Genomic DNA, 16,972 nt, shown 5'->3' with positions numbered 1-16,972 from the left:
GCCACCTCCAGCCTTCCCTTCCTTCCCTTTTAAAAAGCTTTTACAATCCAGTATTTTTGAACGTGACTGGAGAAAAACCTTACTAAGGTTAAGCAGAGTAATTTTCTTTAAATACTTGGACAGTCACTTCTCCACAGGGAAAAAAAAAAAAACCAAAACCACACAAAGATGAACCTAAACAAAACTCTTCAACAAGCACATGGGAGAATTTTCAGACAAGGAAAGGTCCTTGCTAAGTGTTTAGCAATAGACTACTATTAGAACACAAGCAGTCTTAAGACCAACAAATTGAAGATTGTCCAAAATGGACCTAAAAGACATAGGCAAGGGTGTTGGATGCGTACATGTGTGTTCAACAACAAATGTACAGCTCCGCAACGGGTATGCCACTTACTGAAAGGTGATTAACCACTTCAGCCAGAGAGAGAAACAAGCTGCTTAGCCAGCAAAGTATTGGAGGTTCATCCTAAAATTCAGTGGTGTTCTCAGCTCACCATGCACACAACAGTAACGTGTGCCTTTTTCCATGTGCCTGCAAGCGGCTAGATTCAAGGCTGTGGGAAGTGAAAGAAGGCATTCCTGAACAGTAGTCAGAGCTGTGGGCAGACTTTGGGAAGGTTTGTCCACCTAAGTAAAGGGGCACTGTCCAAGCAACTAGCCCTAGAGAGTCCAACAGGACAGAGTGCAGGTGAAGTATTCACTCTTGGCTTTCAGCTATATCCATCCTTCATCTGTCATATTTTTCTTTGACAAACACCCAGTCACATGAAAAAGGAAAAAAACAACATGGAACCTGAAAATTAGCTCACATTTTAAGAACCACTTCAGCCTTTAGTGGGCTGGGTTTCCTCAATACCTTAGTGCAGCAGAGGCCACTGAAATCCACATGCACATTTACAGCCTTATCTCAAGTTTTCTTCACACTTTGGGGAAAACAAGAAGTTGATATACACCACTTAGTTTTTGTTATTGTTGTTTTTATAAAATTTTCAAGATATCACAAAATTACACGCACTAAATGCTTAATCTGCACATTCTGCAATGAAAAAGTGAAATATCTTAAATCTATTACTTGTATATACAATTTCAATCCAAATTTACATTCGCATCATTTTCTTGGATAGCAAAAAGGCATGGATCAAACACAGGATTGAGATGTGTCACTTGAGCACATTTATAGGACATTACTTAAAATATTGGTACAAGTTTATTTAACCTCATTTAGAACAGGCCACTTGTAAAATGCTCTATTTTGCATTGAAATTGTATTCACCGTTGGGAAGGCCACCACTACCAGTCTGCTTTACAATGCAAACCTTCATCGCTTGTCTCACTGAGATTCACAAGACAATGACTGAAAAATTAATGAAATTGTTATAACCTCTGAGATCTGATACGAGTTTAAAACCCCACAGGTGGCTGTGCAGTCAGGACACCTTGATGGATTAAGGCATTTGTGCTAGATGTCACTTTTGAACTCAAAAAGCTAACTGAAGTCTTTTCTGCAGTTAACTAACCAAAAGCTGAATTTTTGCTCACCTACCCTTGGAAGAGATAAATTACCTATGGGGTTCTTCTTCAGTCTTTAAAAACAAAGTAATGAAGTTAATAAGAAATTGCAGGCTATAAGTATCCTCATTTTTCAGCTACAGAAACAGATTTGTATTTGAATAACTTACATTCAGTGAAATAGTATTTAGACCTGTTTGAAATTACTTAGGCTTAGCTAGCACAAGTTAAGCAGAACTTCATTCAGATATTGCAAAATAAAGCCAAAAAAAAAATCAAGGAGAAAAATTTACAAAGAATACTTAGTCTCCCTCCAAACTAATTTTTATTTCTTGAAACATGGAGAAAAAAAATATTTTTAGAAGTTAAACCTCTCCTGTTCAACTAATTCATTTGAATTCTCCAGTGATCATGAAGACACCCCTCAAGCTGAGAATAATTTGAATAGCTTCGTATTTTAACAACCTGCACAAACTGTAAATGCTGTTAGGCAATTTAAGACACTATGAAACCAACAGATCCATTTTCCTCTGCATTTTTCCATTGCTGCAGTTAAGAACCAGTACTGCAGCATCTGCAAAACTATCCCAGTAATGTCCACTCAGACTCAGTACTTAATAAAACACCACCTATGGAGACCCTGAAAAATAGAGAAATTATGTTTTTAAATAGAATCCAGAAATGCAGTTTCATCTGTAGCTGCACATTGCTGAGTGTGCTTTTGCACAACCCCATACTTCTGAATAGTTAGATTCAAGAGCAAAGCAACCACATGGATCCTTCCTTTACCTTTTAAACTCCATATATAATGTAATCTGCTTTGGTAAAATACAAATAATGGGCAAATCTGGGCAAAGAAAGCACAGTAAATTAACATGGAATATCATACCTTTTTAAAGAAATACCAGCTGAAATGTAAGGCATCCCCCAAAGTACTTTTTGCATATGCAAGGAATGCAGTTCTTAGTAAACAAAAGCTTGAGGAAAGCAATACTGAAGCCAAACAATCTTCCCTAGGATCCTTTTGATGATCCCAAAAACCAAGAGCAACTCTCCTAGGGTGTGTTTTGGAACTAAATCCTCTGAAAGAGAGAATCCAATCTTTTGTCTTCCCATACATTTTTAATCATGTACTAGATTGGCTTGCCTTGAAGTTCTCCATATCATGAGAGAGGTGTAAGAGTTGATCCTCGAGAGCACAAGCTCTTCTGAAGCCTATTTTTCTGGTGCATCACTTTCTATAGATTTCCTGGCAGCACTGCTGTGGCCTGTGGATGCTTGCACAGTATTCCCACTGGTAGTAGTGTTCCCCACTGCCTGAGGCTGACAGGCAGCTGTGGGTCTAGCGGCAAGAAGCGGTGTAGAAGAACTCAACTGGTGTCTGCGATGACCCAAATCCTCGCCTGTTGTGGCAACCAGTCTCTTTCTGCCAGATTCTTCACTTATAGGAGGCTGAAAATAAACATTGGCAACCTGTTAGATGTTCTTCTGTCAGGCCAGGTGTTTGCCTTTTTCTATGCTCAAAGGATCAAAACAGAACATTCCACAATTAGATCCTTAGTTAGGCTTAGTAATCTTAGCTTCCCACAAGTCCCTGGTGATACTCTGAAGCTTTCCTAGCTGTCTAGTTCTAAGTGCCGTTTCACGATGTATTAAGAACTTTCAGCAGCATTACAGCATTACTTAACTGTTGCTGCCCAAATATTTTCAACAGCTCCTAGCAGAAGCAGGATTCTGGAGGATGGTGCTAACATAGTGCACCATAACCCAGTAACAGGAAGCACAGCAGCACTGTGCTCCGGAGTCACAGTTTAAGAGTTCAGCATTCTAAAGGAAGGATACCTTGGAATTTGGCATATAGAAGTCTCAGCAAGGGCAATGGCTGTCACATTTCGTTAAGAAATGCCAGTTGGGCATTAATTCATTTGCCAAATTCTTCAACAGTCTACAAGTCAAGTCTTACCAGATGACAAAGAAGCCATTTTTTGCTATTTTCTCCATCACACAATGAAAATGGCTCTATGTTAGCCACCACATCTCAGTACCATACTCTGGTTCAAAGACTGTCTAGAATAAAACTCCATTTTTCATTTTGATTTTTTTTTTTCAATCATGCTTTTTCTAGTCATTGATAGGATGCATAAAGCTGCTTTTGTGAAATTAAGTGCTGGCCTCAGTTTAGTTTGCAGTAAAAATATTAGTACAACAAATATTATTTAAAATAGGTATTGAAACTTACATCCACTCTGAAGTCCTCCAGTCTCTTAAAGTTACTAAGGTATTCTTGCAGTTTGGGGTCAATGGCTGGAGTCTTGTGCTGAGAGTACTTTAGGTAAGCCCAAAATTTTTCCAGTCCGTATAGCTGACCTAATGGAAAAAAAGGATAATCGTACCAATTACAAAGACCAGAATTGATCAAAAACTTCACTATTCACCAGTAACTTTATGTTTAAGATAGAAGAATATGAAGAAAAACTGCTCCTGACTTAAATGACTTAGTTAAGTCAGTGCCAAGGAACTGGTATTACCTCCCAACTCAAGGTACCCCAGTGTGAGCAGTGACTGGTCTATGATAATTACCAGCTTCGTAGTCTTTCTTTGTTTCTTCTTGGAAATCCTTGAATATTTCTTGCCTGAATTTCTTTTCTAGACCATAGCTGTAAAATCTAAACAAGCATTCCAATCCGTACCTGTAACGGAACAGAGAGGCATGAAAATCTTACCTGTTCCTCAGGAGGATGCAAGTTTTCAGTCTCTCCTTGCACCTCAGTAAATGGCATTGTCCCAGCTTCCCCTTCTCATAACAAATGCTTCCTTTTCACACCGATTTTTTGACCTGTTTTTCTGAAACACCTTCACAAATAATCAAAACTGACTTGGGAAAAATCAGGTTTGTCCCACAGTTTCAACTTACCAGCTACAGACACCACACACAGGAAGAGGACAATAGCTTTCACTTCTGCAGTGTATTTGTATACATAGTTTCAACATAAACCCAGCCATAGTGGGTCAGGACAAAAGTCACCACCAGGGCAAAACCCACTATGCAGGGCAAGACTCAGCGTTCTTTCTGCTCTGCACACCCCAGCACCAGGATTTCTGGCTCAGAAACACTCTGGCTTTGGCTGCCACACCATCACCAGAGCTATTGTGAGACTCAGATAGCTGCAACCTCCTGTTCTGCATTCATCTGCTGCCACATTATCTCACCTAAGAGCCTTCTGAAGTTTCTGCTGGTAAATATACACTTGAGTAATTGCAGAGCATCAAGAAAGCTCAGAGCAGAGACCTTTGCACCCTAGAGACTCTCTGTCTGCAGCCTCAGACATATCCAAACTTCGGGATTTCTGTAGTGAGTACCCTCCTCACTCAGCATTGAAAACATTGGACTACCTTGTCTCTAGCTAGGCTCAGAGAAATAGAAATGGAGGAAATGGGTGAAAGGAAGAAAATATCAGTGAAGGGCTTAAGGGATGGTGGCAGTTTTCCTTGTGGCCACCATTCTGGTATTTTTGTAAGCTGTTAAGCAGTTTGAATGATTTGAATGAGGTTAAGAACGTCTTGGCCTCTGGAAGGAGGAATCTTATGAGTGTTAGTAAATCTAAGGCTGATTTGTCACTGTCAAGAAGTCACAGGGTTTGCAGAATTTGGGACAGATTACAAGTCAGGAAATGGGGCAAGTTTAGCTATTTATCTGCAAATCACAAACATACAAACCGATTTTGGGTATTTAAAACAGCAGCCTGTGTAAGTTATTTTAAGGTTTACGAAGAGTCAAAGCCACTTCAGATACAGATAAATTTCACAATCACTAAAACAAGTGGGAAGAGCTCAACAGTGCTTAGCTTTCAGGAAGAAACCAAATACCTGTAGTGTTCTTTTGCATCATCTAGAGCAAGTTGTTTGAATTCTTCATACATTTTCTTGTTAAAATGATCTCTCAGAAAAAAGGACCAGAAACGAAAAAGTGTGTTCATTTCTTGGGACTGGCCAATTCCCAACCGTTTCCTCTCTGGAAGAAAAACGAAAGTTAGAAAAACCCTGTGTTTGACTTTTCAGCAGAATATTTTCAAGTGCTTTTCCATTCATAATATACAAACAAGACATTCCAGTAAGTTAACATTTAAGATGAATTTTTTTTTGTCAGGGAATGTGAAGTTCAATGGAAAGCAGAGATCATAGAATTTCTTTTCCTTTCCCAAGAAAAACTAAGGATGAGGAAAAATGTGGGGAAACCTGGTATCACAGAAGGCCTTAGGTTGGAAGGGACCTCAGAGATCATCTACTATAACCTCCCTGCCATGGCCAGGGATGCCTCTTAGCTAGAGTTGGCTGTCCAAGGCCTCATGCAATCTGGCCTTAAACAGGCATCTATAACCTCCTTGGGCAACCTGTTCCAGAGTCTCACCACTATCATACTGAAGAACTTCATAAGATCCAGCCTAAAGTTCCAGCTAAGATCTAGCTCTCCCTCAGCTTAAAACCATTCCCCCTTGTCCTGCCACCAAACACCCTTATGAAAGGCCACTCTCCAATTTTTCTGTAGGCTCATTTCAGGTATTGGAAGGCAGCTACTAGGTCCCCCCAGAGCCTTCTCTTCTCCAGGCTGAACAACCCCAGCTCCTGCAGCCTGTCTTCATAGCAGAGATGCTCAAATGACACGTGGTAACTTCTACATAACACCTTAGGAAGCTCACTTTGCAGCTTACCCATTAGACACCTCCGGCGGTATTTGTGGTACACCTGTTGAGTGAAGCCATTTTCCTTTAACAGTTCATGAGAAGGATGCTGAAATTTTGGAAGAGAGTTTGGGGTACATCCCGAACTTCCTGCTAGCGGAGCTCCTTCTGAAGGCGAAGCATTGGAACTGCTGAAGAAAAAAAGAAAACCAAACCAATATATTTCTGCCTTATCAACAATGCTTTGCTGCAGAATCAGCTGTCAGCCATTCTGACCTGCTTTACAAGAGCTGTCAGAATAGTTCTGTCACCTGATGAGCACTACAGTGCACGCCTGTGGTCCCAGTTATCTGTTCTTGGCTGCACCTCAAGAAAAATCAGATTCTGCACTAGTATGCCAACAGCCAGCCGGTTTTGGATGATGATAATTAAACACCACTGTCATGTCTGATTTTATATGACCACTTAAAGGCAAAAATCACTGAAGCAAACATCAGTACTTGCAATGATGTTACTGTTACAGTTTCAGCAAACAACACTGGGTAGATACTTCCAGGGCTTACTTCCAGACAGCCTTGGAATCTGCATTTTTCTCTTTCTTGATCACTTTCTTCTTGCTTCTGCTGTACTTACAAATAGTCTTTTATCACAGCCTATTCCTCCATCACCTGTGGGAACTAGTGACATTAATGACAAAAAAAAAAAAAAAAAAAACAACTTTACCTCACAGAGGAAGTTCTTGGCCTGTGATCTCTGGAATCCATCACCCAACCAACATGGCATTCTAAGGGAGGATTTGTACTGTGTCGTGTTTTCCTTTTTCTTGGAATCTGAGAAAGTAAATGGAATATTTATTTCCCTAATTTGAGTTCACTTGTTCTCTCCCTCTTAAAATAAAGTCCTGAAAATGTGCTATTTTGTCTAGCATATTAGAAAAGTTACAACACTCCAGTTTCATAACCTTATTATTAGCCTTATGTAAACTCCATTTTCATAACCTTGTTATTAGCCTTATGTAAGAAATGAAAAATCTTTAGACATTACACTTTTTCAGCAAGGACTTCTATGGAATGTTATAGAAAAAAAACTCAGAAACCATTTTGTAGGGAAAAAAAGAACAAATAGAGTAAATATTTTGAAGATGAACAATAAAATAGCAGGAGCATTTCATTTTTTGCCTTTTCATTCTTGTTGCACTGAATGCACAGACACGAGTTCCAGAGGCTTTTCTGGATTTAAAAAGGTATTTATTCCTTTTCCTTTACCTTTATATCAATGGATCGTGGTTCTTTAACCACAGGGTAGAACCTGGGTGTTTTGTTGGGATCCTGTAGCCTTGGGGTACGAGGAGTTCGTGGGGTGAAGCCAGGGTAAACACAGGGGGAATCTGGAACTGCTGTTGGCAGTGATCGAGCAATTGGTGCTGCTGGAGGTGCATCGATACCAAACAAACTGCGAGGCAGCTCTTCTGCTAAATGTGTAAAGCAGGAAGGAGAAAACGTTTGTTTTCAAAAGAGACTGAGGATTTCACAGCCTAAGCTTCCCTAGTATCCTGAAGGCTGCTTCATTTCAAGTAAACTGATCAGAGGGCTGGAGAACATCCCCTATGTGGACATGCTGTGAGAGTTGGGGTTGTTCAGCCTGAAGAAAAGAAGGCTCCAGGGAGACCTTACACCAGTCTTCCAATACCTGAAGGGGGCTTACAAGAAAACCAGGAAGGGACTTTTTATGAGGGCTTGTATTGATAGGACAAGAGGGAATGGATCGAAGCTTGAGGAAAGCAGATTTAGACTGGAGATTAGAAAGAAATTCTTTACAGTGAAGGTGGTGAAACACTGGAACAGGTTGTCCAGGAAGGGTGTGGATGTGTCCTCCCTAGAGGGGTTCAAGGTCATGTTGGATGAGGCCTTGAGCAACCTGGACTAGTGGAAGGTATCCCTGCCCATGAGAGGGGGATTGGAATGAGATCTTTTAGGTCGCTTCCAACCCAAACCATTCTCTGAATCTATGAACTACTACATCCCCCAAAATGACTCAATTTAACAGAAGCACTTGGTGTAGCAGCAACACAAACTGCTCAGAACCACATAAGTAAGAGTTCAAGGAGGTCCCTGCTAGAAAAATGAAAACCTACTTCTTCCTTACTTGCTTGTTCTCATATCTACACTATCAAAGTAACAAAAAACAAACACTGGTGAAAGTGTAACCCTGTTCTTGCCTTTTGCTGAGGTGATGGGTTGCTAGGTGGTTTTCTTCAACTACTTTAAAACATGCTACTAGCAGGCACTGCAGTACATGTTACTAGCACTAATATATCAAAGGGATCCCAAATGGTGAGATTTTAACATTGTGCCTGAGCAGCAAGGTTATGATACAAGCAGAAAATTCTTCTAATCTCACTTTGATCTATCTTCATTGCCCGTAAAATTACTGGTTTCTTGAAAAAGCTTTACAACATCAGTCACTATTTACATGTTCTAAATGACAAGTTCCACAAAAAGCATCAGATGTTGGTGTATGGTGACAACAAAATAGAACACTTCCTTCTCATGCTTTTATCTTTCCTGAAAAGTACTAGTACCAGCTTCTTCAAATTCAATGGAAACATCTCTACTGGAAAACATCTGACAAATACATATGACTCACCTTTCCATACCCCTGGAGGAATTTCCTGGGTTAGATCAGCAATTGGTTCTGGTGCAAGATTATCAAATTCTTCCTTACTAATGAGATTTAGCTTCTTAAAGTTCTCAATCTCTTGCTGGATTAGAGAAAGCAAATTGTAAAGGCAAAGCAGGATAATGGATATCATCCTGAGAAACAGGTGAATTTCACAGACGAGAAAATAAGTAAGGCAGAACTGAGACACAGCTACCCATACACACAGTCAGGACAGACTTCCTTGAAGGAAGACAAAGGAGTCTCCAGCACAGACTGTGAAAACATTGCCATCAACACTGTACATCCTGTACCCATACACATTGCTGCTTGCACTGTGCTAGCTAAAAGAAACAGTTACACCAATGAGGGGGTGAATGGAGTCAGGTAGGGCCACCTATGTGTGAATTTTCAGAGACAAATAAGAAACAGAAGTGACCCTGGTCCCTGCCAAGCCTCAAACCATTCTGCCTCCTGCAGTAAGTGAGCCAAGAAAGGTCCTAGCAATGTAGGAGAGCAGCAGAGGCTCTGCTACGTTCCTCAGGCTACCTCTCAAGAAAATAAAATTTATAAATGAAGTGGTCAGCTGTTATGGGGATTTTGGTAGATTTTTGTTGTTGTGGTGGTGGTTTGCTTCTTTTTTCTGTTGTTGTTGTTGTGAGGTTTTTTGTTTGTGGCCACTGGTTTGTTTTATTTTGTTGCTGTTTTTATTAGGAGCTTGAACTGTGAAAGGACAGAATTTTTCCAAGTTGTGTGGCATCACTCAGATCAGTCACACTCCATCTCAGCTGCAGATGGGGTAGGACATGTGTGCGTGTGCATGCCATGGAGGAAAAATCTTGTTTAAATCAGTCAAGAACCTAACACCACCACAATGTCTCTTGGTGTGTGCTATTTCTCCCTGTCTTCTTCCAGTTTGCTGTTTTTCTTGGTCCATTTCCTTTGCAATAAATACTCCACATTCTGAATTCTCCCCTTATTTCTTGCTCTTACTCTCTACATTCATTTATATCTTGGTCAGCTTTTTTGTACCCACATGCTCCATTTGTCCTTTAATCTACTTTCCTCCTCCCAACCCCCAACCCACCTGTCCTTATGCACAAATAAAGCTCCTTCCCCTCACCACTTACTGTTTAGGTAACTCAGGATTTCTGTACACATAATACCTGCTAGTGACAAAGAGGGGTTGCCTGCAGACATGCCACTCACTGGGCTTGCTCACACAACAGAAAGGGTTTCCTTATAAACAAAGAGCAGTAAGTGACAGGACTGTGATGTGCCACATGGACCCCTGCCCTATGCAGTGCTGGGCATTCGACTCATCTGTCATTTACACCTGCTCACCATATTTTCAATAATGACAAATTTTTAAGAAATCCATCACAAAGCTGACAATCTCCTTGCAAACTTCTGAAAGCCTCCAAGACAGAGCCCAGTGCACAGGCTAGGAATAAAAAGGTTGCTCTACTATTAGATGTGTAATCCAATGTTTCATTTTTCACAGAGCTGGCATTGTAACAAACTGCAAGACTAACAGGACTTTATTGTAAAACCACTCTCAAGTGACTGTATTACATTCCTCTCTGGTTATCATTTCAGGAAAGTGCCCCTTTCCCCTCTGCTGAGGGTTTGCAAATATTATCAAACAAGCTAATCACAGAACAAGAAAACTCAAAGAAGGTTTAACTATCTCCAAAGTGTTAAAAATAGTTCTACAGACAACTCATTCAGTGATTTTGGTCAAATCTGTGACAAGAAAAACTTGCTGGGTTTCCCTCAGTTGTTGATAATTTTACAAAAAGAATTCCAGGACCCAAAAGGGCTCTAAAAGAAAGCTGGGCAAGTACTTTTTACAAGGGCTCTTTGTGATAGGGTGAGAGGAAATGGATTGAAGCTTGAGGAAGGCAGGTTTAAAGTGGATACTGAAGAAATTCATTACAGTGAGGGTGGTGACACACTGGAGCAGGTTGCCCAGGGAGGCTGCAGATGCCCCCTCCCTGGATGTGTTCAAGGCCAAGTTGGACGAAGCCTTGAGCAACCTGGTCTAGTGGAAGGTGTCCCTGTCCATGGCAGGGGGGGTTGGAACTAAATGATCTTAAAGGTCCCTTCCAATTCAAACTATTCTCTGAATCCATGAATTCTGATAACCTGTAGATTCAACTACTGTCACTTCTGCTTCAGAGAAGTGTAGCATTTTATAATTATATAGCAGAGACAGAAGATAATTTTGGAACTGTTTGGACAGGCATGGTTTTCAGGTCAAAAATGAGGAGTTACCTTCAAAGTGTCATTTTCACGCTGCTCCATCCACAAATCCTGTTCATAGTAGTACAAGCCATCATTAATAACTTTAGCCAGTTCTGATGTGATTTTTGCACGGCACACATGGTTGCCAGTATGATCTCCATCAGGATGTTTTCTCATGTAAGGGGGTGTCTGTGCTACAATCAAAATCTTGTTGACATCCTGGTCATCAATTTCATAATCAGAATCACTGTCTGACCAATCAGTAAATTTATTCTTCCGACCCTGAATTTGTTCCATCTCTTCATCAAACAAAAAATCCAGCTCTTCTTGTTCTTGTTCCTCTGGAGGTGAGTGTTGTTGAGCTGATGTTTCATCAGGTATAGGAACACTTTCCTAAATTAATAAAGGTGATGAGCTTTATATTTGAATTGGAGACAATGGGAGACAAATAGAACACGACAGAACATTTTCATTAAACAAACATACAGCAACTAGAGACATGATGTTTCAGATGTTTAAGTAAATGACTGTTTTAAGTAATTCTGCCATAAACTTTTAGAACAATTCTCAATGCACATTTACAACCAACAAGTACAGCTGCCCCTCAGCAGAAAAAAACTCCAGTGTTTTGTTTTCATTTCAGTGAGCTTTGGATCAGGATTTTAAATGCACTTAGTTACTCTAGGTCTGGGAGAGCAAGCAGCATGTACACCAACTGCACTGCCCTGTCAAGCACCAAATACATTAATTCAGGAAAAATCTTTTTCACAACATCATCTGAAAGTTGGCAGACTTTTTGTGTGTTTGTTTAAACAGACATTAAAGAGACTTCACCTTTAGTTTGACCGTGGATGCACGATGCCTCTTCTTCACTTCTATCCAAGGTTCAGAGTCCAAATCAGGCAAACTTGTAGACAATCCTTTAGACATTGTCTGAAAATTACTTGTTTCAGTGTTTTCCTTCGGACTCAGAGGTCTTCCCATTCTTGGAGAACTTGGAGCAGACTCTAGCAGTGGAAAACAGTAGTTCAGCTCCTGTTGTAGGCTAGTTTGTTTATGTTTTGTTTGAGTTGAATTGTTTCATTAGTCTTGAACTCTAGCTACCACTTTTCTACCTCTCTGGTTAAATATAACACTTCCTTTTCATGTCCAGGAGACTTCTTTCCACAGTTCACTTAATATTTTAAAAAAGATCAATTCTAGAAACTTATTTATGCAGAAAGTTTCTAACAGTCTGAGAGAAATTATGTGCTATTCAGAAAACAAGAGCAGCATCATTAGGGACATGTTTTCTCCACACCATCCTCTAGCTCTATGGATGGGTGCCTAACTCAACCTTAATTCTTCCCATTTAACTCCAGCCAACTTTTCAACAGAAGGTTTCCTTGCCAAGGGTTGTCAGCAAACAAAGCTGTCTCCCTATTAATGAAGTGAATGAGATCCTGATCCAAAACCAGGATGCACCAAATAAAGGCTTAACTTTCAGCTGCTACCAAAATGACACAGATTTTATGACTAACTTAAGATTACTACTACTACTACCACCACCAAAAGACTGTTGTCCATCATACTACATTCTGGAGAATGGTCACAGCCCTAACACGTAAGAGACATTTTTATCTACTTCTCTTCAGCCACACCAACTATGTGACTTGGCAACTGCAAGGCTGACAGGCACATCAGCTGAATAAATGGTTACCAAATATAGAACTTCTATTATGAAATCAATATCAAGAGGCAAACTTCCTAAGACAGACAGGCAGTCCTAAGTTTATGTCTCTGTAAAATAAAGCCTTTACCAGTATGTGAGCCAAAAATTTGGCCTGGTATGAATTCTGGACAATTGATGAGCTGAGAAAAGTCAGTTGGTGGCAGACTACATGGAGGAGGACCTGGAATTGGCCACTTCTCTGGATCAACCCTTTTTCTTATCCTCTGATCCACAGTTTCAACTTCTGTACTGTCCTTCAGGGCCTGTAAGAAACGTATCATAACTTTAAAAGCTTTACACATCCATCGCCAGCCAAAGAAGAAAACTTTGGCATTTATAGCCCCTTCATAAAAACCTTGTCATTGCAAAGTTTTTCTTAACTTCATGACACTGACTATCAATGGCAGCACTAAATTAACCAAGCAATTTCTACACACATACTTCTGAATTACTTTACCTCCAAAATGAGTGCAGGATTTGTAGTGAGAGCCTGCATCCGACGGAAGCTAGCAATCAACGAAACAGGCAGAAATCCTTGCTGGTCCATCTTTCTCCTCAGGAAGAAGTCTCTTTCCAAATTTTCTGTGCTAAAATAATACTCACTGCAGAAAGAAACAAAGAATGTAGCAAAATAGCTACTTAGAGATTTTTTCTTAAAATCTTCCACTAAAAGCAGAGCATTCTTTGTCATCAAGTCCTTCTTTCAGCAGGTGTGTGTGATGGTTTGAAACTGTCTTTTTAATTTTTCCTTGCAAAGTTCAAAACAGAGAAAGTGAAAGAGTGTAAATAAGTCACTATTGGGTGTAAGAAAGCAAAATAACGATTGTTCTAAACACTTCCATTGGATAGATAGAAATGTTTAAGAACTATTACCCAAAACAAAGTAGGCATTCTGCACATTCTGCGTTCTGCAGTGGGGGCAGTTGCTGGGCTGTCTGGCTGTTGTTTCTTCTTCTCTTCTGGCTGAAGATAACACACTGACCTTGGCAGCTAAGTTAACAACTTTCTGCTTAACTAACTCTGCTTCTCTGTCCAGGGGAGTCTGGGGGGAAGCTCCTGGGAGAGAGAGAGGCCCCTTTGGGAAGGGTCCCCTTGGGGGGAAGCAAAGGGAGATCGGTTGTGCTTTTCTGTTGACTGTATATATTTGTAAATGTTGTGAATTTTGTATATTTATACATATTCATTGCATTTCATCGTAGATTTTAGACTCTGCTTGTAAATACAGCCTTCATTTGCTTCCAGACTGGGCTAGCCTGGTTACTTGTTGGTGGGGGGGGGAATTTCAGCTCACACCGACACAGTGTGTCATTAGAAGAACTTCCAGAGCAGCACAGCATGCTTGACATCTTGAGAGAGATTTATGATCCAGCATGGTCCACAGGAGTATAAATCAAAGCCTTATTACACTTGCATATATGAACTGCACAAGGAAAAACTATGTTTTATTTCTTTCACCCATTCCCTCCCTTATTACTTACATGAACAGAAGGAAACAACATTCTTTTAGCCTCCATACAGATAAAGGACAACTACAGCTTACAGTCAGAGCATGTTATTTCCCACAGGGCAGTATCAGTGCACCTTCATCCTGAACTGCATCCTTTCTTTTCCCAGTTTCCAGTATATTAGAAGGTTTTAAAATCCTATCTGAGTGTTGAGGCACACATCTGTACTGTTACCATTAACTTCAAGCATGCTTGTGAAAAGATGAGGGAAAAAATAACAGTAATGTTGTAGTTGTCGTGAGGCTGTACCAAAAGGCACAACAGTTCATGGAGAAAGGTAAAGTCTACAAGAAGAGATGATGTTTAGTGGATTAAGAGGGACAAGGACAATTTCAAGAGTCTGACAATATCATAGAACAAGACAGACGAGGAACAAAGAAATAGTAGATAACCAATCTTCTTAAACAATAAAGCTGCTCTAGGAAATGATCGAAGTGTCAAGACCCCTTTTATACTTAAAGGGGAAAAGTAAAAAATTCAAATCATGATCTGTCAAAGCAAAGGAATGAGAAAACTTTTTAAAAAAGAATGAGGAAAAACCTCAGTTTAATCATGCCAACTAAAATCTAGGCCTTTCACAGAATTTACACATCATACCACGATTTCAAATATTACACCCAAAGCATACTACTGCTTATCAGGTTCAGGAAAATGCAGAGAAATACTTAATGGAGAGCAATTAAAATTCTATGACAAAAAGAGAGGTAGTGCAAAAATAAAACAAGACAGTATTAAAATGCTGAAGAAAAAAACCCCACCACACATGCAAATAAACAAAGTTAATTCTATTCTCAAAGTATCAAATTCAAAGTATCAAATTGTAAGTGTCTCCATTGAAATCAGGATCAAGGCAAAATTTACCAAGAGGACAGGACTCTGATGCCATCTTTGACCCAAAGATAAAGTTGGTACCATTTCTTTATTTTTTTGATAGATAAAAGACATTCAAAGCCAAAGCTCTCTATATGAACACTTAGCTCCAAGGCAGCATGAATATAAAGTCTCAAAGTTGGACAGTAAGACATACAACAAATGAAAATATTGCCAGTAGAGCAAACAGAGAACAGACTACGACTTTGAGAAAACTAAGCTCTTATTCAGAGATAAATAAACCGATTAGTGAAGCAGCTGTGCACAAAGAGAAGGTTTCTCTCAAAAATAGCCTATTCACTGTTCTGAACTGCTACATTGCTTTTCCCCTCCAAAACTAGAAGATAAGCAAGCACAAAAGCCATCTACTAGCATTTCACTAGTGTTACCTTTACAGTCATATAGTAAAGGTAAAATCTTCTAATGATTCACCTATTTAAAAACTCCACAAGCAGAAATGGACAATGACTGAACTTGATTCAAACTGCCTCACTTGATGTCCATCACTCTAGAAAAAGGAATGTTGAAGACCATTAATGATATGAAGACACAGCACAAGTTTGCCCCAACTAGAGGGACAAACCTAAACACACACACACCCCCTCCAGCTTTTCATTTTTCTCACTGTCTTTGCCTGTCCTGGAACTGATGCAGACTTGGATGCACATCTGACTTTTTGTTTACTTATTTTTTTCAAGAAGACTTTAGATAGACTTCCACTGATTGTTGCAAACTGAAGAGTTGCTAAGCACTGAAACTTTTCAGGCTGACAACTTCAGCCTGTAATTAAAAATGTTAAAGATGTAATGTAATACAAATACAACTCTCCCATACATCATGCTGCTTCTGGGGATGAGCATAAACTACTTAGCAGTGTAGGTCTTACTGGAATTACACAGCAACTCAGTTGGACACAGCCTTTAAGATTTTTCCCTATTAAGCAGATTAAGTGTTTTAAAATTTGTCCATTCACAAGGATTCAAACCCATTTCACTTCTCTAATATATCTGGATTTATCCTGAACTCTATAATGGGCTCTGAGACCTAAGAGTTTTGTGTACCTTCTCTCTCTATGTATTTCCTTCTTCAGCATAGTCACTTCAGTATTTCAACTATGGAAGGCAGACAAAACCACCTCCATGTAGAAGACAGTAACAGATAACTGATGGGGGAAAAAAAAGTCTGTTTCCTGTAAATTTTAATGTATTGAGTGAAAAACTTTTTTTTTTTTAAGGGGTGCAAAACCAGCACAGTTGTGTTGCAAAACTGCTTAAAAATCTTTCTCATGGAAAGCAAACTCCATAATCAACCTGCCCTGGGAGTTCATATCAGACATGCAACCAATGGCTCTGGTTAGCCAGCCATGCCAAGTCTTCCACTGACACCTGCCAACCTCTCGTTGCTATAATAAAATACAAATATCACCAGAAGTCAGATATGACCAATACTGTAACTGACATTTTTCTCAGCAGAGGGGGACATCATCATGTCCTACCTTAGAAGGTCTGGATTCTACACTGCATGCCCAGAAATCTGGCCAACAGTGGAGTGTCTGCGCTTCTCCCTCACTTGTCTGAGGACAGTGCAGGCCGATTATCCTGACATGGGGGTACATGTCCACTGTCAGGTCTCATAAGGGCCTGGCAGCAAGAGTAACAAAAAAAACTGCAATAGAAGTTTTGGAGTTGATAGCCACATGCCAGATACTTTCTGCCCTTAAAGAGGCTTTTTTCTTCCTTTTTGCGTCAACTGAAACAAAAGAAGCAAGAATAAAATAAGCAAGTTGCTGTATG

General features: G+C 39.9%; 1 protein-coding gene across 1 annotated transcript in view; it reads right to left on the bottom strand.

Moving 5' to 3' along the window:
* Positions 1 to 1,012: 1,012 nt before the first annotated feature.
* LARP1B (La ribonucleoprotein 1B) overlaps positions 1,013 to 16,972 on the bottom strand; it is a 36,891-nt gene continuing 20,931 nt past the window's right edge. Inside the window, exons 9-20 of the mRNA XM_054392464.1 lie at positions 13,262 to 13,406; positions 12,893 to 13,067; positions 11,928 to 12,100; positions 11,124 to 11,486; positions 8,835 to 8,949; positions 7,454 to 7,656; positions 6,912 to 7,018; positions 6,219 to 6,379; positions 5,377 to 5,521; positions 4,090 to 4,199; positions 3,749 to 3,876; positions 1,013 to 2,961 (exon numbers count right to left, since the gene is read on the bottom strand). Coding sequence (XP_054248439.1) covers positions 2,725 to 2,961; positions 3,749 to 3,876; positions 4,090 to 4,199; positions 5,377 to 5,521; positions 6,219 to 6,379; positions 6,912 to 7,018; positions 7,454 to 7,656; positions 8,835 to 8,949; positions 11,124 to 11,486; positions 11,928 to 12,100; positions 12,893 to 13,067; positions 13,262 to 13,406 — 2,062 coding nt within the window. The 3' untranslated portion in view covers positions 1,013 to 2,724. The remainder of the gene's footprint in view (positions 2,962 to 3,748; positions 3,877 to 4,089; positions 4,200 to 5,376; positions 5,522 to 6,218; positions 6,380 to 6,911; positions 7,019 to 7,453; positions 7,657 to 8,834; positions 8,950 to 11,123; positions 11,487 to 11,927; positions 12,101 to 12,892; positions 13,068 to 13,261; positions 13,407 to 16,972) is intronic.

This window comes from Indicator indicator, chromosome 25 (assembly GCF_027791375.1).
Source record: "Indicator indicator isolate 239-I01 chromosome 25, UM_Iind_1.1, whole genome shotgun sequence".
NCBI lineage: Eukaryota > Metazoa > Chordata > Aves > Piciformes > Indicatoridae > Indicator > Indicator indicator.
Note: the sequence above shows the minus strand (reverse complement) of the source record. Positions and strands in the feature narration are given on the sequence as shown.